General features: G+C 40.1%; 1 protein-coding gene across 5 annotated transcripts in view; it reads right to left on the reverse strand.

Annotated features, from left to right (window-relative positions):
* Nucleotides 1–276: 276 nt before the first annotated feature.
* Nucleotides 277–22,667, reverse strand: part of specc1 (sperm antigen with calponin homology and coiled-coil domains 1) — a 66,136-nt gene continuing 43,745 nt past the window's right edge. For all 5 annotated transcript variants that reach the window (XM_018691092.2, XM_018691091.2, XM_018691094.2 and 2 more), the window contains 8 exons: nucleotides 22,146–22,309; nucleotides 20,977–21,077; nucleotides 20,800–20,875; nucleotides 20,004–20,148; nucleotides 18,059–18,161; nucleotides 6,770–6,886; nucleotides 4,676–4,735; nucleotides 277–1,708 (listed from right to left, as the gene is read on the reverse strand). In XM_018691092.2, coding sequence (XP_018546608.1) covers nucleotides 1,619–1,708; nucleotides 4,676–4,735; nucleotides 6,770–6,886; nucleotides 18,059–18,161; nucleotides 20,004–20,148; nucleotides 20,800–20,875; nucleotides 20,977–21,077; nucleotides 22,146–22,309 — 856 coding nt within the window. In that variant the 3' untranslated portion in view covers nucleotides 277–1,618. The remainder of the gene's footprint in view (nucleotides 1,709–4,675; nucleotides 4,736–6,769; nucleotides 6,887–18,058; nucleotides 18,162–20,003; nucleotides 20,149–20,799; nucleotides 20,876–20,976; nucleotides 21,078–22,145; nucleotides 22,310–22,667) is intronic.

Consider the following 22,667-nt stretch of genomic DNA (forward strand, 5'->3'; position numbering starts at 1 on the left):
TCCTGCTTCATGGGTACCTGCACAAAAGGTGCGCTGTGAAAAGCAGGCGGTCGTTTTCCAGTCAGTGTTCCCACGTACCCGCATGTTTTATGGCCCTGGCACAGAGCTTTAATGGGCACAGTGGAAAAGTAGTTTAACCTCAGCCTGAGCAACACAGCAAAACACACTGAGAAACTGGTACGTTCACACAGATTGACTCAACAGAGCGGAATGCTTCAACTCAACTACTGTCTATTGTACACAAGGAACAATAATAAAGAAGTGACTGATTGAAAATAAAACTTGACAATCCTTTATTGAGCAATATTCATCCAATAGGCCTCCAAATCTGAGATCAGTAAATAGAAAACTGTCTATCTGTCCACAGTTTCTCTTTTCAGGATGCATGTCTCGTAAATAAATAAATAACACTTTTATCTTCCAAAACATAAGGGCATCTGCAAATGGAGGCTTGTCTAAACCATACCACAGGGAACATGTTGTGCCTCCACTCTTACATGTAAAAGTAATCCTCTCCTTCATTATTTAACATGGCATGCGAAATATAGATATATATTTTTGCAAAGCAGCTGCAGTACCATAGTTGTTGTGAGAGTCTTGATGGAAAACGACGGGAGGAACGACACAGGAGGGCACGGTACCATGGTCTGATTGAGTCAATCCTTACTGCTGTAAACAACACAAACATAGAGATCAGTCTGTTGTCATAAAAATATTCTACAAAACTATTCTGCAACTCTCGTAGTGTTAAATTATTTTAGTGTGGCATCACAGATGGCAGCTAAGGTTTGTCTGATCTCTGTTTTTAAAGGACAAACACAATTAAAGTGGAAAATAGAAAGGCTTCAGTTCAACTCAAACCTGTTCAAAATACTCTCTGCTCTGCAAAGTACAACTCCAGCTAGTTTACAATAAGCACTCAGCATCCACTCACTACAGCAAACAGGACCCATATTTACCCAAAGTTGGGTTCAGTGAGAGGGGACATCGCACTGAGACAGATCACTACACTCAAACCATGCATAGATAGTCTTGTATAAGTTGTGATTTGGCAGAAGATTTGGCACAGAGGTCAGACCATTTCCACAGAGCGTCTGATTCACAAATAAGAAGTGTTGGCAGCACAGGGTGACACAAAGACTGAGTTTTACTGGAAAATAAGGTGTGAAAAATGTCGATTTTTTTCCACTGACAGCCAGTTTGTGACCCAAAAAAAATCTAAATCAATATCAGTTGTACTGTCAACTGCTACAAAGTCTGAACAGTATTTTGTACCATAATCTGTTTGTCTGTGAATCAGATGCTTCACTGATACTTTAAACCTTATATAAAGAACAGGGGGATGTGTTTCCTGGCTGCACTGTTGTTGAATTTGGGTTTTCAGCACTGACCATCAGGAGTTACGACAGAAAACAGCGAGTTCATGTAACAGCTAAGTTTCTCAGCAGCAGAACAGTCCTCTGTCATGTCTCTGGTTGAACAGGAGAAGGATTAAAGTGGCAGGGCTGGGTCTGTCTGGAAGGTGAGGGTAGTGCTGACAGACAGGGCAGAAAAGTGCCGCAGTGCCTCCGGTCTTCATCAGTCCTCAGCTCCTCCTCCTCCTCCTCCTCCTCACCGGTCAGGTCTCAAAGTACTTGTAGATCTGAGAGACGTACTGCATGACGCTCTGCCAGTCCGGTCTGTCGGTCTTCATCAGCTCCTCTATGTCCTGTTTGGAGCAGAGAGAGAGAGTGAGGGGGGCTTCGGGGGTTGGAAACATTTCGAGCTTTACAAACAGCGCCGCCATCAGGCCGGTCCATCCCCTGAGGTTGTGTCAAAACTGCACCAATAGTGTATGAAACGCAGTTTTACATTAATGATTAATTAATGAATACATTTCTGGTGTTAATATAAATAGTTAATGTATTTTTCAATGTGTGATCATAAAAGTGCAATCATTAAAGGTGAGTAGTATTATTATGAAGTCACTCTTGATAAAAGCATCCGCCATGAATATGAACTGTTGAATTTTTCACCCCTGTTAGTCTTAGTTAGTTTTTAAATGTTGGAAGACACAAACATGCAGCATCGACAGAAGATTCATCACATCAGAGAGTCAGAATACAAAGTAATAAAACTCAGCTGCATTAGTGCTCAGTTTTTCTTTTTTCTGCCAGATAAGCCAAGTAAATACAAACATCAACACCTCTATGAATTGTAAGAGCAAAATATCAGATGAGTTCTGCTTGGATGGTAAATGTCAGAGAGATTTACATTTTGTTTTTCATGTCTAAAGTTCCTTATTTGCATGTTTCCCTCCTCTCTTCCATTTTTTATTTCCTGTTTTACATCACTGTTCATTCAGTCAGGTGTAGAGGATGTTTGACTTAACTATTGAGTTAGTGTATTTAAGCCTCAATGGGAAATCACAACATGACTTCTGTCACACTGACACAGTTTCTCAGACATTTTATCGTCTTTGATTTAATAGACAAATGAATGTGTTGCGCTGCTCAGAATAAAATTATGTAGTGATTGTTCTCAATGTTTTGAGAACTGCAACAGTTGTTCAGAAAATGTGTTTAAGCGATTGAGAAAAACTGTAATCTCCAGTATGAGCAGACTCCTGTCGTCATAAGAGTCTGATCAGCTGTGTGAAGCTGCAGTCAGCCACTCAGGGACAGATCCTGTCCAGCAGTGATGAGTCAGGCAGTGAACTGGACTTTCACATGACTTAAGAAGAGTCACAGCATCTTGTGTTAGCTCAGATGTACACAGAGACGTCAGTACAGTCACCGCCATGATGTCTCAACCTTCTGACGGGAGGATCGTTGACTACTCTGTGGACTGTGTCTGAAATTTTGTTTACGCAGCAGACACAGAGATGAAAACAAGGCATGGAAGTTTGTCAGTGGAGAATAGAGTAAATCATTTGTTTACAGCATTTTGAAGTCACTGACATGGGATCAAGTTTGCTGCATCCAATCTTGTAACCACATGCACGTAATGGAGAATTAATAACACAAAGAAATGTAACTTTGGTCTCGTTTAAATACTTAAAGCTAACTGACTTCCATCCTGAGGTCCAGCTGGTTCTTCCTGATTTACATCCAGTGAGCTGATTCAGAGCAGTTATTTTTGTGGTTCACATGTTCCTCAAACCATGCAGCCATTATCAGAAGTGCAGAGAGTAATAACAGGAGAGACGTCAAGCACAGATGTTGAACAGGCAAAAGAGGTCACAATCTAAAATCATTACAAGTGCCAGCAGCAAAAAAACAAAAAAACAAAAACGTACCAGTAACAGCAGAAAAAACATCATTTTATTCCTCTAAATCCAGCCCTTTATATCTGCTTTTCCTGTAAGTTGTGTGTGTGTGTGAGGAATTTACCTGACCTGGTTAGCATGTTTGGTGTTTACTAGTAGTGATACATGTATTTATATCAGAATGATAAGAAACAGTAAAAAAGCAGGGAAGCATCTATGACCAGACAGCAGTGAAGTGACTGAGTCAGAACCTGTGACAGTTTTATGATATTCTTTGCTAAAATACAATGATTGGGATAATGAGTTTTATCCAACTCTGAACAACTATTTCTTCTGTCAGGTTCTTACTATGAATATCATTAATAATCAATGCTATATATAGACATACTTGATTCATTTGAAACCAAGTCTAAGGGCTTTAAAGGAAAAAATCCCCCATAAAATGTCATTCTTAGACTCTTGCTCTGAGTGAGACTCCACAAAGTGACTTTGCCCAGCAAAGAAACAGTCCAGAACATCATCGCCAATGAAACCACAGCTTGTTGATTTTATTAACCATGCAAGCAGTAGCTCTCTGTCGGACAGTTAGTTGGTTGGTCCACAACTTTGGTCCAGATTGAAACTGTCAAACTCTTTACATGACTGTGTTTAGTGCTAATTAGCAATTGTTAACATGCTACCACACTAAACTAAGACAGTGAATATTGGAAACATAATATCTGCTAAATCACAACTAGGAATGGCTGTAGATTCTTCATCTTGTTAAATGCTGTTAATGTCACGTTTTGTGATATTGTGTCATATTTTAGGAATCTTTATCTCTGCCTTGTTACACTCCTGTTTCTGTGTGGTTTATACAAATAAGATATAACATGTTCATTAGTCAAATTTAGATGTGCTGGTAGGGCTCTAGATTTGCTGTCATAAGCTTATTACACTGCTTCACAAGCAAGTAATTATGAAAGTGACCTGAAAGTGAACACCCTGGGAAAAAAATGGAAGAATATTCTCTAAATACTTCAGTGGAACAGTGGGTTGTTACGCACCCATTTCCGAGGAGAGCTGATAATGTTTTCACAAACAAACAAAGCTAATTAAAGTCAAATTATATCTAAATTATGTATTAGGTTAGTTTTTCTCTTGAATTAAAGTGTTGCAGATTTCCAGTGCACAGTGCTGGATCACAGGATAAGGGCAAACATAAATACAGGGTAGTCTCAGTAACTGATATGATACAGTTAAACTCAAGACTATCAGGGCGAAAAATGGTTCAATAAAATGGTTGTAGGGCATCTCTGTTCTGAAGCTTCACATCCTGAAAATTGAGCTAATCAAAGTGTACTGTTTCCAATTTGCCTAATCAAAGGGTCCCTCTGTGTTATCTGTGTACGTGTCGGTGTGTGTGAGCTCTGTGGCAGTTCAGCTCACCAGGGAGGGTTTGATGCCAATGCTCTCGGCGGCCTGGAAAGCCAGGGTCAGATTCCGGACCTGAAGAAAAACAAACCAGGGGGTGTTGAGACACAGTGAGACTCCCTGCACAACGTCATCCCGCAATGCCACACATGGTGGTTCAAACAGCAACAATAAGCTCACAAATACATTTATAAACCCTCACAAATACCCAAGAGACGGTCTAAAATGTCTGTACGCCTTTGCTTGTTTGTGTGAGCATGTGTGTATATTATAATATCCCTTATGTTTATTTGATATGTGTAAAGCTATACTGGACAAACTCAGTCTGTAAAAACAGACCGGTCTGTGAGCCTAATCAACATCCCCATGAATGAAATCCCTGTAGATTTAACCTAATTCCCCTTATGAAACCGTGGAGCTTGAGGAAACCACTTCTCCACAGAAAAGAAGTGATGAATCACAACTTCAAAGTGAAATGCAAACTGTTCTTGTAAGTGAGCACTGTTGATATAGACTGAACTCACCAACAGATTTGTCTCTCTTATCCTGACATTGTATTTCTTCTGCCTGTTGAATTATGAGTGCAGATCCATGAGTTGCTAATCAAGCCACTCACAACCACTCCATCATATTAAATGCCTCTAGAGATCAGCACAGCTGGAATAATGAATTAATAAATTATGAATTTATAATATTTAGCTCTATAGTAGTAGAAAGAATAAAGTTCCCCTGTTTCACCTAAGATCTAAGTCCACCTACAACCTGGTTTTCTTAAAAACATCTATGATAAACGACAAAGGAGAGCAGTAATGGGATTATTGAAAGGACAGATTATTCTGGGAACAGGTTGGGTGTTTGGGCCTCGGGGAAAGTCACTCAGCAAGAGTTATTAAAGCCAACACACGTCTATTGAATTATTCAGAGAGATGGGCCACGCAATGTCTCTGTCATCAGCTTAATGTTACACATTCACACCAACGCGACCATGCGCGCACGCCCACAACTAGTTTGTCACGTAGGATGTGTCAGGCCTGGTCAGAGGTGTTTGTCTATTGTTTTAATGCTGTAGCGGGATGAAAGGTCCACAGTCCCCAGAGAGAAACCATATTGTTTGCAAAGTTATACTGCATATACCACCTGCAAGTCCACATTACACAGCTGTCAACACTGAGCTATAGCTACTGCCCTGTGCTCAGGATCACTTACAGTGTGACTTCACGTTCATAATTCACCTCTAGGCTATCTTTTACTGCTGTATGGACAATATGGCAGACCTATAAATGTATATAACTTCACACAGGAAGTCTGTAATGTGCAGCTTAACGGTGGAAAAAATGACTCCCGGCAAAATGGTTTGAAAGCATTACAGAGGTTTTTATTTTCCTCTTGGCAAACATGCATCTTTCAGACCTACACTGTATAAGCAGACAATTTTCACAGTTTACAGGTTCACATTTTCCACAAACAGCTTCTTGTGGATTCATATGTGGTATTTTCTGGCGACACAATTCTGCAAGTCTAAGTCAGAGAGAGGACAACAAGATGCTGAACATGGAGTTGTTTGCTCTACTCCTGAATCAGAGGAGACATTTTCTTGTTTTTGAAACAACAACAATTCACCTTACTAAACAAATGCAACTCCTTCTTAATTCATGCCTGACGTCTGAAAGATAAATATCCTCATGAGGTCAGTTTTTGTATTAATTCAACTTCTTACACAAGAGTGGATTTTCTCAGCAAAGCATGTGCGACTCTGTGCCCTTCTGCACTGGTACAAACTGACACCAAACCACTGCATTGCTCATATATGGATGTTTGCATAAGCTCGTTCGGTGATGACTGAATCCAAATATTCAAGTGTGCTGGTATTTAGATAATGGGGTTGGATGTAATGTAGGAAGAATAAATTGATGGATCTGAGGAGAGAGCCTGTGTGTATTAAATGTGCTGTACATCCGTGTGTATAAATATACTGATTTCTCATCAGTTTAGTATCTTTAGTTTAACTGCTGCTGAGGCACTCACACACCTGATGACACTTGATGTGTATGTGAGTTAAGCACCTCACTGAATGGGTGGGTGGGTGTGTGTCTTCCTGTAGTTTTCTACCTTATCTTGACTGATGAGTTCCTGGTAAGGGATATGGGCAGGCAAATACGTGTGCAAGAGGGCGCAGAAAGCCAGGCCGTCACTCCAACTGCTGCTGAAGTTGGTCACATCAATGTTCTGTAGGCAGAGAAAATAAGTGGAGGCAAAGGTCAACATCATATGATAATAACGAGCTGAAAGTGCCCATAATTTGGGTGGAAGAGCTAATAGGAAGAGCAGGCCATGAAAAAATCCATTAAGTCATAGAACCACAGGAAACAACATGAACATCAAATTGTAACATTATTATATGCTGTTCTGGGTTTTTCAGAGTCCATTAATGCCTGGTCATGTTTCCTCTGGACGATGTTAGAAAGAATCCTAGAATCCCTTTAAGCATCAGTGTTCCTTCTGGTCTCTCCTCTGGGTGACAAACGTGCATAGCGGCACGTCCAGTCTGTTGTTTTTTCGCGTGTGTGTTTCACAGAGCATCGTCAGCTCATACACTATGCAACATATTCACGGTATGATAAGAGGAGAAACCTCAGAGGAAAGACTTCCTTCAGGCCATTGTTTGGCGTTGCAGGCTCCCTGTTCGATAGATAAGTTATTTCCGGTATCTTCCTCTGTTATTCCTCTCATGAGCTTTGGGAATGGGGCTTGTCTGTAAAGCTTCCTAAGCCTTCCCACACTTATACCCATTCATACCCTGAACCTGGGAAAGTTACAGTGCTCTGATCCTGGTCCACTAAGTACAGATGGAATGACTCAGAGCCCTACAAGCAGACATTGTTTAAAATGTCAAAACATGCAACAAAAGTAATTAAAGCTACAATATGTAACTTTAACACCTCACATTAAAAATATCCGGACAAGTGTGTGCTTGTCATTTGTGCACAAGTATTCGGTCTTAGACTAAAGTATTGGAAGCCTGTGAATATTCTCATTCATCCAGGTCATAGTTATCTCAAGGAAAGTTTTAATCGAAAGCAACTGGGCTTAGTTATAGTCTAGAAGACGTTTCACCTCTCATCCAAGAGGCTTCATCAGTTCGTGTTCGCAGCTGACCAGGCTGGGACTGGTCCAGTTGCTTTCGATTAAAACTTTCCTTGAGATAAAGTATTGGAAATATTAAAAATTTGACACGGTGCTATATATGTAGAAGGTCAAAAGATCACCAACATAATTACAATTCATCCTCTGGGGATAATAAATGTCTGTCAAATAGTGTCAAAGATGAAAAAGAGAGAGCTAAAGCCTTTGAAGGGATCACCAAAGTCAGTGGAGTTTATCCTCTGGGTACCATGAATGTTTGTTCAAAAGTTCATGACAATCCATTCAGTAATTGTTGAACTATTTTAGTCTGGACCAAAGTCATGAGCATTTCTATCCCTCTAGACTCTGGCATGACTAAAAATGACATATGACACATTATAACACTGTCCAGATGAGACAAGAAGCCCTGCTGTACTGTAACTGTACTGCAAAAAGACTTAAAAAGGAATAGAAAGATAGTTTTTTTAATGTCACTGTTTGCCATAAAATTATGTTTGGGATAAAGCATTGCATTAAATATCTTTGGGTACATCTGTGTGTCTGCATACACAACATTAGCTCCAGTGAGATGCTGAAGATTGCACATGCAGCCATGTGTTTGTTTACTGTTGCTCTAAGCCAGTGGTCTTCAGCCCTCACCCTGAGGACCACAGCCCGGCTGATTTTCGATCTATAAATCTAATCAGTGACTGATCCATACATGTGACACCAGGTGAATGTAATTAACTACCTGATAGGACAGAAAAACAGCAGAAGTCTGGGTCCTGAGGACAAGAATTAAAAATTACAGCTTCAAGTCACTGCAGTAATGAATATCCCCTGAGCTTCAAAGAACTGTTGACAAATGTGCTATTTCTAATTTCCTTCACTTGTCTGCTATGATGTTATGCATCCAAGTTATCTCATCTTAAAGAGAGATGCAGTTTCAAGATAAGAAGTAGATCAACCTCAGAGAAAAAGTACCTATGGTCTGATATACATCCCATCTGAAAAGCAAAAAGTGGCATGTTTGTTTGTTGTTACTGCCAGGTTACATCAGTGTCACACGGACAGGGCTGCCTTTAGCTATGTGTGATCCCTCGGTTATTTTTTATCTACTTTTTAGCCATGTAGCAGCGTGCTTCTGTGCATGTCAGATGATCGGGCAACCATTTTGGCCTAGAGTGACAATATAATATGATAAATAATGTTGTTAACATACAGTAAATATTTCATCATGTTATTGTTAATCATCTCCCTACATCTGAGACAGGTTGGAAAATCCTTTACAGCATGCAAGTGAATGATCTACGTAGCTTAAATCTGACTTGTTAAAATGCTGGATAATGAGTGCATTAAAAATGTATAGCCAATCATCACTGTCCAATTTGAGGCATCGGGGAAAGCTACAGAGCCTCTGGGGTCCCTCCCTGTCATTATACACTTTGACTACCAATTTGATATTTGACAACATTAATTAACAGTAAAATTTTACATCACTCCCAAAAAGTGATTTCTCCATTGCAAAACAGAGGAGACCTAATTTTCATCCATAGTCTTTGATGGTACAACAGAGGCTGAAAGGGAGTTTTTGATGCATTGACCTCCTCTCCATCGTTCACTCCCTGTCTATTATGTCTGGAGGGTAGACCTGTGCAGTCATGTCAGCCCACATTCCTCTCATAACTCCCCCCTTCTCTCTCTTAGCTGGCTCAGCAGCACCACTAGTAGCACTGTGTGTCTGTAATGTATGTGCACACACACACACACACACACACACACACACACACACATATAGAGGGACTGACAGAGGGTTAGACAGACCAAGATAGACAATGACAAATAAGTTGATAAGAGAGGTTGTAGAGGGCAGTTTGTGTATGGCTGTGAGAGAGTGTGTCTGGGTGTTGGGTTGGTCTGAGGAGAGCACATGTTCTAATCCAGGCCAGGGATGGTAAGTATGTCTGAGTTCAGGGTGGGAGAGGAAGGGGGTTGGGTGGTGGAGTTCGCTCAGGGGCAGAAAGAGAGGGAGAAGCATGAATGCTAAAACAGCAGTGGACAACAACAGCTCTCTGGGAGCCGGCTCAGAAAAGCAAACACAGCATCAAGCGACAGGAAGCGTCTCGCTCGGCACAAAAGGCAGAGCTGTCGCTTTTTAGGGCTGAGAGAAAGAGAGTATGAGAGAGAAGCAGGGGAATTGTACAGAGAGAGGACTGAACAGAGGGGAAAAAGGGAAAAGTTGATCTGTGTAGAGCTTGTTCTGACTCCAAGTGAAAAGCAGATAGGATCTATGATAGCATCAGTAGTTAAATTAAGGAAAATGAACCTGGAAATATTCATTAAGTAACAAGTCCACACAAAACACCCAGCCTATTCTAAACATCTTACCAGTGTCACAAAACTTTAAATGGAAAGAGGTGGAAAATTGGTCAATTTTCATAGAATTAATGTAATATTTTCCATTTTTACATAGTTAACAGAAGAACCTGTGACTAGGCTGCAACTAACCAAATTTTGTCCTATCAGGAGATATCCTCAGTGGAAAAGCTGAAAACAGGTAAAAATTAAATAAAAGAGACTTAAACAATAGCAGAATTGTTGGTGATTGTTTTTCTGTGGATCAACTAAAAGATTTATTGACTCATTGTTCAAAGCTGCTACATGTAAAACATAAAAACCTTAAATTATCATTATCAACATAATGTATAGAAATAACAGTTTTGACATCGTGCCTTCATGTTTATGTATTATGTTGCAACAATATCTATTGAAGCTAGCATGCAAACCAGATAGGCCTAGCCGATCCCATTTTGCAATACCACTTTATACCTCAAGAAGCAATAGTGAGTAACTGTAGTATCTGGTCTAAGTCCAATAATAGAGGAAGTAGTGCTGCCCAGAAGATGTATTCTAACCTCTTGTCAATGAGTCAATGAATTGAACAGTTAACACAACAATGTCTGAAGCTCTTGGCAAGCGACGATCACCACCACCACCTGCTTCCAGCAAGAAACCACATTCAGTGGAAAACAAAAGTGAGAGAAACAGAGATAGAGGCAAAGCAAGAGTTAACATTGGCCTTGCTTTCCACTGCTGGACACAGCTCTCTGTGAGTAAAGGAATGAAGTTTGATGCTGAACTTGCAACATTTCTATTAGACTGTTAAGTAAACAGCTGTTAATGCTAATGTTGGCTATGTAGCGATAGCAAAGACTGACATATATTACCTTTAAGCCATACATGTGACTACAGCTGCAGAGGACATTAAAGGCCAAAGACGTGTCGTTTCCAGCCTGGACAACATAACCTCTCTGATGTAAACCATTTAGAAATGGAATTCACAGACGAGCTGGACACAAGCCAGGTACTGAACGCCACAATAGAAGGTGTGTGTGTGTGTGTGTGCGCTCCCTGCTGCTGGACTGGTGTCAAGTCAGTAGCAGGGATTAAAGCCTCTCTGCTGTCAAGCTTTCATGACACTTGACACCCAGATGTCAAAGTGCCATTATTGCAATATTGAGCTCTTACTCATAGATCAAGAATGTAAAAACACAAAAGAACAATGCAACATGCAGCAACCAGCTTGGGATGGAGGATAACTAACACAGACAAGCACAGTTTGTTAAAAAGCCATCAGTCTAAAGGGTGAAAGTAGGCAATGTCAAGGTGTGACTGATGAACTTGTCTCAGTGTATTTTCCTGTCACATATTCTTTCTACTTCACCTCAAATGAATGAATATGGCAAGGGGAAGAAAAACAACCAGGAATGAGATGTGGGAAATAAATAAATATAAATGTAGGAAAGAGAGCAACAGAGGGGGAGAAGACAACAAATACAACAAAAAGGAGAAAATAAAGTTAGAAATGTAAAGACAAAGAACATAAGAGGAGAGAGAGGAGGAGAGGGCCCTAATGGAAGTTGCAATGAGTCACAGTCAATGACAGACTGAAAGCCCAGGCACGCGGGACCATAGAGATAAAGACAGGGGAGCAGAAAAAGTCACAGAGCTGGTGGAGCTGAGGAGTGCTACTCTCCATAGATTCAGCCTGTCTCTACATACAATTTAATGGACTCAACCTACACAAAGGACAGGATAAAAAGTGAGGAGGGCGACCCAGGTCAAAGACAGCACAGGAGTACACAGATCAACTGTGCTGATACTTTGTGACAGATGCTCCATTTGTTATTCACACAAAATGTATTAGCATGAACTTGATCCACTTCAAAGTTGTGGTGAAAAAACCCCCCATCTCGAAGTATTTATACTGTAGCACTGAACACAGCTGAAGTTGTTTGCTTAAAAGGGATACAATACATTCCCAGTTTTTGGATATCTAGCTCTTGCTAAGATGTCAGTTATTCTACTAAATTGCCCATATACAGTATATGGCTACACAGCAGCTAAATAATGTCACTCATTATTTAAAATATTCTTTAGACTTAAAACAGCACATTACTAATTTAACAATACCCATAGCTGTACCACTGATTTAATGACTTTGTGTCTGTGATCACCAGTGTTTTGTGTGTAAAAGTAGCTTCCCCATGTAAAAGCAAAGAGTTGCATTTCCTTGACTCTTCCCCTGCTGAGCTAGCCTAACACATCCTCTGTATGGGATATATTCTTCAGATTCAAAGAAAGATTACAAATAAGCATATCTCTCAAAATGTCACTATGTTCCTTTCATTAGACAGCACAGCATTTTCTCCCATTGTTACTGTTGAGAATATTTAACTGTACCTTTTACTCAAACCAAGTTTAAATAACCCTTAGCACAACCACTTACCAGATGTCAAGGGTTGTTCAACATGTAATTTCTTTGCACATAAGTCTAGACAGCTCCACGGATTTTTGTTCTCAAATTTCTACCCAGTGTTGACCTGTATATCATGATCTGCTTTTTACTGATGATTTTAGGAATTTCAAAAATGATGTGGCACATTGTTGAAGATATTCCAGTCTTCTATTCTGAACTGCAGTGATCCCTCTACTGTGATTAACTGCAATATGTTATTTCACACTGATGACCACACACAGCATTATTATTGTTAATACTACATTATCAGAACTTAGCGTAATGACTACTCTTTGAACTCCAAGTCTCTTCCCCTCCTCGATGTCTGACCTCCATTCTACACTCACCCTGGGGGTCCATTCCTGTTTCTTCAATGGTTTTTTATGTGTGTGTGCGTGTGTGTGTGCATGTGTGAGTTTCCCAGACGAGGCCGGATGAGCTGTGCTCTGTCAGGCCCAGCTGAGTCTAATGTTCAGAGCCTTTGCTCATTGTTCCCATCTTGAACAAACAGCGCATTTATTTTTGTTTGGTTTCTTTGGTTAATTGAGAAAAAAAAAGTTTAAAAAGTGTCCGGAGCTGTCCTAAATTAAGACATCAAAGAGCCTGATAAATATACAGTAGGAGGCTAGAGTGTTTTCCAACACACCAGACATTCAAGAAAGCCTTTGCTCATTGAACATGGCCAAAAATGTCTATGTTTGGAAAACTGGAACCGCAACAAGTGGATCATTTGCTTCTGAACACAAGACACAATTACAGCAGAAAGATTCACAGTGTACGTCAAAAGTTTTGACAGAAAAATATAAGATTTTGTGATTAAAAATTTGAAAATTCCATATGAAATTGGTCTAGTCGGCTTTATGATCACATATCATTGTAGTCTGACTGCTGTCCAACTACAAAGTCCATTCAAGCAACGTAAAGATTTAAAGATAGAGAGCAGGAAAGAGTTACACACACATACACAAAATACATAAAACAGCCAATTTCAGGCTGAGTGTGACCTCTTCAGCAACGCATCTTACAAACTGCCTTGAAAACCAGTATAACAAGCTGTATAAAAGCGGTCTTGTGTTTCAAGTCTGTGTCCAGGCCAGTGCTGACGTGCACAGGATCCCATGTGAATACTAATTTCCTGTGAGAGGCCCCTTCAGTCTCTCCCACAGGGCAGAGTCAATCAGAGCCAGCTTAAGGTCTTCACTGATCGATCTGCGCTTCCCAGAATCTGACATTTGAGGTGTGACAGAGCCTGTCTGGGCTCACATCCCATCCTCCGCTGAGAGTTTAACACAGGTCAGGTATTCAGCTGCTCTAAGGACCTGTGCATGGTTGATAAACACACCCCTTCACACACCACATTTCCCTCAGGGGGTTCGAAGGCTTTTCTCCATGGTGACAGCACGACCATCCTACTCTTGTGTGTGTGTGTGTTTATATGCATTTAATTTGCCATGTTTTCCCTTTTCTTTCTCTCGCTGAGTTACCCTTCCAGAGATCCATAGAGTAGACACATGTTCACACCATCGCAAACACACATGTCCATACATTGACACACGTGCTCGCGGCTCAGCTGGATGCATGATTTACGGCACATAGGCCATGGTACCTCCTTTAAATACCACCATGTTACCTCATAGATCAATAACTAAGGTGAAATTAAGCTTTACATTCAGATTCTTTTAGCACATCATACATCTAATTTCACCCTCTCCATGTGAAGATCACCAGCATTTATCTCACTCCTTTATTGATCACAGTAAACAGGCTATGATCATCACACTTTGAGACCAGCTGTAATTACACACATTTACTGTACCCTTGACGTGCTATTTGCATCTCCTGACATGCTTATAATGCCTCCCGTTTTCTGTTTCAGTTTAATTAGGCTGCTGTTTGACCAAAAGGTCTGACAACAATAGGACTGTAATAACAACTGGCACAGGGCTGACCCTCCCATCGGCTTTGTTCTCGTCTCACACAGTGGCTTTTCTGGCTCCAAGCTGGCAGATGAGCATGATTTAAGAGCCTGTTTCCTGACTCCACCGTTTGGAAACGAGAGGGAATGGAAAGTGAACAACGATGGTCAAAGCTGCCTCTTCAAAATGACCATTAGTTATGTAGACTGAAGAGGCCAACATAAATTACAACTGGGTGACTCTATGCTAAAAGAGCCAATTAGTGTTGAGTTACTACCTCTTTGACCTTAGTCCACAGCAGAGAGGAGATGGACCGCAAAGTGACTATGGGATGTACTGATAAAACTAAACCTCACTAACCTTTATCAGAGCAGAACACAAGCATGACAGAGAGAGGGAAAGAAAAAGTGGCCGACTGGGACGTGGTTGTATTTCAGACATCCCTGCGTCTGGCTGTCCCGGAGCTACAAACTGTGTGACAGATTGGCCAGTGTCTCTGGACCTCAGGCCCGTACTTAGTGGCTTCCATGTGGACGGAGGCATCGTAACATTGTACCAGTCTGACCTTTCACCAGACATATGAAGCTCAACACATCCTCTGACAGTAATCTTTTCCTTTAGTTTTGCCACGAGACTCAAAGAGGGGCTTGCGGTCACATATTTTCTGGTGCAGCGAACTTAACTTACTGTAACTAATGCCCAAACTTTACTGTATGTTGCACACATAAACATACAGTACAGATCCATGCATCACTGAAAACAGAAATCCTTGTGGAAGGTAGTGGAATTCACCAAGAGAAGGAGAAAGCTCAAGAGGCTGATAACAGCCATTCTCATAAATCTCTGCTGAGAAACCTAAGTTAAAGACCAAATGTACAACATATTTGGGAAACTGTTCTGAATCTGTTGCAGGACTTTTTGCTCAGTCTACATCTCAAATGTCTCAAAGTGAATCTTTAACTCTTTTACTTATCTTTTGTGCATGATGTACATGTATAGTCATTTCACATTTTGTACAGTATATTTGGTGTATTAGAATATTAAGAAGCTCCTTAGTAACTTAGTCTGATGAACAGATAAAAAAAAGTTTGTCTTCTCTCCCTTCAAATAAATAAATAAATAAAAATAGATAAACAAAAGATGTATTCTTAACATATTTATGACAATCTGCAAGTTCGCTGGAAACTGATATTCATCAGATATGCACACAGATATGTGTCATGATCAAATGCCCGTAAGGCAGTACAGTGTAAGAGAGTCACTGTTATTCTAAAAATAGTTTTTTTTAAGGTTAACTGCCCAATAGCCTGTGAATGAATCCAATTACAGGTCAGGCACATGGTGCACATGGAGGGAATGCATCACAGCTCAAATCAAGAACAGTTACTCCAGGAGGGGACTGATTATGCCATAGACTGAAACACTCCTAGTAACAAAATCTTCTTACTGCATTCCTAATACTTGCAAATAATCACACTGTGTTACTAAGTCCTTTGTGAGAGGGGATCATAGGTTCCAATGTTAATTCCTGACCAATGGGAATGAGGCTCTATTAAGGGTTTTGTGTTGCTGGACCCCACTGTCCTGAACTGAACTGGGATTTGCAATTCCATTTGGGTTTTAAGTTTAAGCATGTGGTCAAAAGTAACTGAGTACAATTACACAAATATTATGCTTAGGTAGCTATGTATACTTGAGTATTTTCATTTTATGGTACTTTATGCTTCTACTCCACAACACTGCAGAGGGAAATACTATACTTTTTACTAAACTCCATTTATTTGACAGCTACAGTTACACACACACATATACAAAATATCTGATGGAAAATTAACATACACCACATTTGTTGATTATAACTACACCCAACAGGACAGTTAAAATTAGCCCTAAAAATATACAGTACAATAATTTAACTGTGAGAAAGATGGGATTCTGCAGAATGATACGGTTATTACATTCAGCTCATGGTATTTCTATAGTTCTAAATTCTAGATGCAGCAGTATTTTCACAATGTGGTATTATCCCGACCAATGAATTTAAGACTTTAAGCTGGTGTTCATACTCAAGGCAACTGACACAGCAGGGAGGGTGTGGGGTGTTCTCATGAGGGTAAACTTCCTCAAGACACCAGACTGGCTGACTTTGTTTAGCCATTTAATCCCCTTTAAAATTTGCTTTGATAAACTTGAATGTGTATACTGTATATTGGAAGTGTTGTTGAAATCTTTTCATGAAAAGCCTCCTTCTTCTTGTATCTAATATAGTTTCATCATTAGCACCTGTCTCAAGTTGTTCTTTAGTACTTTGTCTTGAAAAGCTCCTATTGTTTTTACAGAAGGTGATGGTGGATATCGACAGATATTAATACCAAACCACTGATGTTCCATTACAGGTCAGGGTCTTAAGACACGCTCCTGCTGCCCAAAGACTCATGTTAAAACGATTTGAGACATTGCAGTCTCTGTACAAGTCCAGCCTTTTGTGAGACACATCATTTATCTGTTGGTCAACAGCAATTTTATCTCATCTGCTCAGATGTTTCCATCACAGAGGATCTGCTGTGTGTGTTTTACCAACACACATGCTGTGTGACCATCAAACACCCCACCTCAGATGTAGGGTGACTCAAAGTTCACTGAGCAGCACTGCGCCTGAGAAATAGGAACTATTGATCAGAGAGCTCATTCAATTATCCAGAGCATTTATCACTGAGAAAGCTAGGACTATTTTTAGCAGTTTATATCAAATGCATCTTTTCATACTTGGTCAAGTCAGAGGTTCATGCTGTTAGACTGAGACTAAACAGACTCAGTTATGTGAATGAATCCTCTATCAGAATGCTGAGAGGGATGAAATGACTTCTCTTCCTTCTAAACTAGAGTTTGTAGGCTGGGACCACTTTGCCTGCTGGTAAGCATTTTAGCATTAGCTAACTGGCATGCTGGCACAAAAACATGATGATTACATAGGCAAATCTCTAATCCCACTGGGCTTAATGGGCTCCTTAAACTGGGTATTAGGGAAGCAGCTAAGCCAGCTGATTGTCACCATTTGGCTCCATGGACACATGGAACACAGATGGGAACACAACTCAAAAACAATACATAAACAAATGGACATGCATTAAAAGAAAGGGGGGGGGGTAATATAAACACACACATGTATAAATCCAGTGTGTCTTTAACCCCAGTGCTCTGCTTCACTGTTTCCATTACCTTTGTGCCACAGTGACTTCATATCCCCAGGGAGATGACAAGTGGATGAATGGTGTGTGCGCAAACACAACTTTGTGCCACTACAGTCTAGCACCTCAGTGATAGCTTAAATAAATGAAATAACTACTGAGCCCGAGGGCGTAGGCAGACCAATACTGCACCTGTGCAATATAAAAAACGGGAGTGGGGGGAGTGGGAGCCATCATTTCACTTTTAAATGAAAACTTGAGGAGTGCAAGACTAAAATAAAACTGTCAGACAAAGATGCAGAGAAGAAGTGGGTGTGAAAGTGAACGGAGCCTGCCTTGTATCTGAAAGAGGTCTCTGGCCTCTGATCCCTACCGGATAGCCTTCTGTTTTCTTCTGGCACCACTTCAGTAGAGCGTTTCTCTTAGATCCTCCATACTCCCGCGCCAGTGCAGCCAAGGGGTCCTTTCTTTCCACACTGTCACCGGGGAAGCACAAACCGCAGTCACATAGAGGAAGAGGGACAGGTACAGCATGTCACTTTGATTATCCTGTACAACTGTTATCATCTTACATGGACATAAAGTAAGCTTCAAAAATACAATAATTATCAAAATTCTATTATTTTATTATCATTTATTTTATTATATCATTTTATTCTTTTTTTATTCTATTATTCTCATAGTATCAAACTGTGTTCAGTTAAGTTAGCATTTTGCATATAAAAATCCTCTGCAGGAAATAATTTCATGATGTCTGAAACTTGTTCATAGTTGGCTATAATAAAAGCTATATATATATATTTAAGCTATAAAGATATAAAAGCATTTTCCCTATTTCTCATAGGAGCGCTTCACAGACCTAAAAACTTACACTCTTCTATTTTGTAAATATAGTTTTTTAAAGGGTTACCGGTCCTGTTTACACTCCAGAGGGAAAACAGCTCAAACATAAACAACACCAGAAATAAACTGGTGTTGTTGCTAACTAATGGTCAAATATTCAGTACAAGATCATGGTTAAAACATACTTGTCTTCACATAACATATGCGGTGCACAGAATTAATATTAACAAGAGAATTTCCACCAGAATGATATCGTATAACAACCTACATAGCATGTACCATGGTGAAGAAATTGAAAATACATTCTAGTAGTTAAGGATCAAATTGACCAATTTGTACAATTCTTTGATACTCCTTTTCCTCCTCAGTTTATCTCATTCCAACAATCCCACAATTCCTGGATTTCCATCACCACAGAGAACACTGTGATTTGATCTTGCAATATCATTACAAGATTAAAGCTTTGAGTCCAGAGTTGGCTCAAGATTACTCTGGAGTGAAGCTAACTATATACAGCTCAGAGCGTTCAGTCTGGCTTTAAGTGTAGGATGTAAAGCTTTACCTCTGTTTTTCAGGCCGCCCATCTACCTTCATGGGCTTGTGCTCGAATATTTACAAACAGCATACTGACTGCACTATTATGAGAGAATAGAAATCACGAGCGGCACATCATAAAACAGATTGGTTAAATGCCTATTTGCGGTAGTATTTAGAGGGTCTGCTCCCTGGGGTTTGTGCTGGAGCCGAGGCCATGGGAAGACCACAAGACACGGTCATTGCTCTGAGCATGGTAAACATTTCACACGTCACCACCACTGTGCTGTTAAATTCGTTATTCCTCTGTTTCAGGCAGCGTAAGGCCAGAAGCAGCTCGACGCTGTCCAAACAAATATTGCAGAGGCGGCGATACAGCAGCTACGTATATTACAACCCTAAAACCATACCAAACACAGATGATGATGTTTGAGACAGAAGGTGTGCATGTGGGTCTGCAAAACAGTCACACACATTTACATTAATTATCCACAAATATGTTAATATGCAAGTGCTTTTAGACAGACTGTGCACATGACTTTTAACAATTTATTGTTGGTGGTGGCACTTATGATACTGTAACTAGAGGAGTTTAGGCTTGACAGACAGGCTTTTCAGTTTCAAGAGAGTGGTCATCTGTGGTCATCAGAGAAGTCATCTGTGTCACATCCACACTGTTGGCAATACAAACTGTGCAACTCCAGAGTCTTCCAGCTGGGACTTAAATATTTAAATCTGAACATCATAAGTTGTTATAAGTTGTTGTGCTTTAATCAATTTACTATTTCACAAAAATGCAGAACTGAAAGGTTTTTATTCTACATCAGTATTCCACTACAAAAAGCTCCATCTCGCCCTATTTACCCTATTCTTTATAAAAACTTCAACCAGTTCCCAGGAAAACTGCACAGCTAATTAGTGGAATTACTGGGTAATCCCACCTGAGTTTGCTGTTGCCTCGGTTGTAGCTGAAGGATCCTGTGCGGCTGCTGAGGGACACGGGGGTCTTAATTACAGACTCCAGTGAGGGGCTCTTCCTCATAAGACTATTAGGTTTTAGGTCTTCCCCGCAGCTGGACAACTTATCTGTGGGTTGGAGAATGCAGCAAAGGGAGGGAGGCACAGGAGAAGAGTCAGAGAGAAGAGTAAGAAACAGAGGGATCACAACACACATATTAAATACACTACTCACAATAAGTTAGGGATATTGTGAGAGACTCAGTGGATGTCATACATACGGTGTTTGTTTCACTACAGAGATTTTTGGGATAGGGAGGCAATTGTATTGGGGTGATAGACACACCTCATTTTGTGTTTTCCACATAATGGTCTCACTGTGTACAGTGTGCCTTACATATTGGGGCAACAATATCCCTAACTTATTGTGAGTAGTGTATATACGGTATACAGTGTGTGTGTGTGTTTATATATATATATATATATATATACACATACACACACACACACACACATATATATATGTTGACAGTCGATACGGACATTTAGACATAGTTCCTCTTCATTTAACTTACTGTGTAGACTGATTACTTTTGACCTATCAGCCTTACTCATTTCTAAAGGCACTGACTAATAGCAGTACTTTGGCTGGCTGTCCCCTGATGTAAAAGTAGAGTGTGAGGCCATTCATTGTTCCTGTATGACTAATAAATGAAATATCAGTATACACATAATCAAACACTATGACCACATATCTACAACCATCTCTGTGTTACATACCATGAGGATGAGCGAATTCTCCCTGATTGATTCTTTTTTCCAAAGTCTTTGACAGTGGCTTTATGTACGAGTGTCTCTAAAGCAACATAAAACACAGAAAGTATCACATCACATCAGAGTCAAAAACAATTTCACATACAAGAAGTATGTTTTTAAAGGAAAATATCTGGTGTATACCTGAATAGGGGAGACAGCAGCAGCAGGCGGGGTACGTACAGGAATCCCACTCAGCGGGCTTCTTGGTGAGGAATGCATTTGAACTGTGTGACCTGGTCCATCTAAGAGACCAAACAATATACAGTACCCACTGATTACTCTGTCAAAAGAGCCTTGAATATCATTTTCTAGTAAATAATACATGTTGATTCTGCAACTTATTAATGCTACAGAGAAGACAGGCAGTGTACGGCAGCCTTTCTCTTTGTTCAAATTACAGAAAAGGGAATTAAAACCACTATTTGCAGTGGCAGGTGGTGGACTCACCAATAGAAAATGACTGTAAAATGCATTAAAAAATCGACCAAGATATTACAAGGAGTGTGTGTAAATGGGAAGGACAAAAAAATCAGAGACACCTCTCAGTATAATGTATAACACCTTTAAGTATGACTTCAGTAATAAACATTACATCAATTTTACATATTTTTTACATCACCAAAAACCAAACATTTGCTGCTTTGCACAGATGTTTGGCAGAGCAGTTGCATTAGACTGTATAGGTGTACCTAAGAAAGTGTCAACTGAGCGCATGTTTTTGATTTAAAACTTTGATCTGTCCATTTATCTATCCATTACCCATGTCATCTTTTACGGAGCCAAACCCAGCTGACACTGAATTTAACACTGGTTTTTATTTAATTCTCTGATATTACTGTGTATGTTAACATAACACATTCAGTAACTATATATATATAGTAGGGTTAGTGTTAGGTATTTAAACCCACACTACAGACTTGTCAGGTCATGATAATTAGAATATGCTTTTTTATTTGATACATACAGAGCTTTCTGAGAGAAGGTGGAGCCATGATCTCTACAGTGCAGCTGTAATTCAGTCTAAATAAAAATGAAATTAAATGAAATTGCTTCTTAATCAGTCCCAGATTTATCCAACAAACAGGCATCAACTGATTCTGCTGACAAACAATACAACAATTCTTTGGCCTTTATGAGGTCATTTCAGGTCACACAGTCCAGCACAACTACACAGAACTTTGCTCCAGAGAAATGAGAGATATCCACGCTGGAAATCTCACCAGCTGTTCTCCTCTATAGTTACACTGCTGGAGTGGGACTCCCGTGTGTGTGTGTGTGTGTGTGTGTGTGTTGAGGTGCTCGGTGCTCACTCTGTCCAACAGTATCAAAGGACTTTATGAGGGATTTGACAGTAGCTCCGGGCTCTAAGTCGGCATCTCCACCGGCGTCCGTGGGTGTGGTCGGGATCATGGAGATGCCACACCAGTGACGGCTGTTATCGGTGTCGGACACTCTCACCTCATCACCTTGGGACCTAACAGACAAAATGAACATGGTTGCTGTGCAGAGACAATACACAATACATATACACGAGATAGCATGTGCACTTGTGAACTAGAGACTGGACATTCAAAACCCTCACTTTACTACTTTTCTTCTGTGATTACCTGTTGATTAGAATGAATGTTGTAAAATAGATTAGGTATATTGACAAGATCATGTGACCATAGTTTGAAGTTTGATCTGTAAATAACTTGCAGACACTTTGGAACAAAATCTGAGCAATCCAATCATTGTGACACTTTCTAACCCTGGTGAACTTTGGACTACAGGCTGTAGAGTAAGGGATTTGGGGTGCCTTTATCAGTGATGGATGAGGAATGAATAACAAG

Source organism: Lates calcarifer, linkage group LG20 (assembly GCF_001640805.2).
Source record: "Lates calcarifer isolate ASB-BC8 linkage group LG20, TLL_Latcal_v3, whole genome shotgun sequence".
In the NCBI taxonomy this organism is placed as follows: domain Eukaryota; kingdom Metazoa; phylum Chordata; class Actinopteri; family Centropomidae; genus Lates; species Lates calcarifer.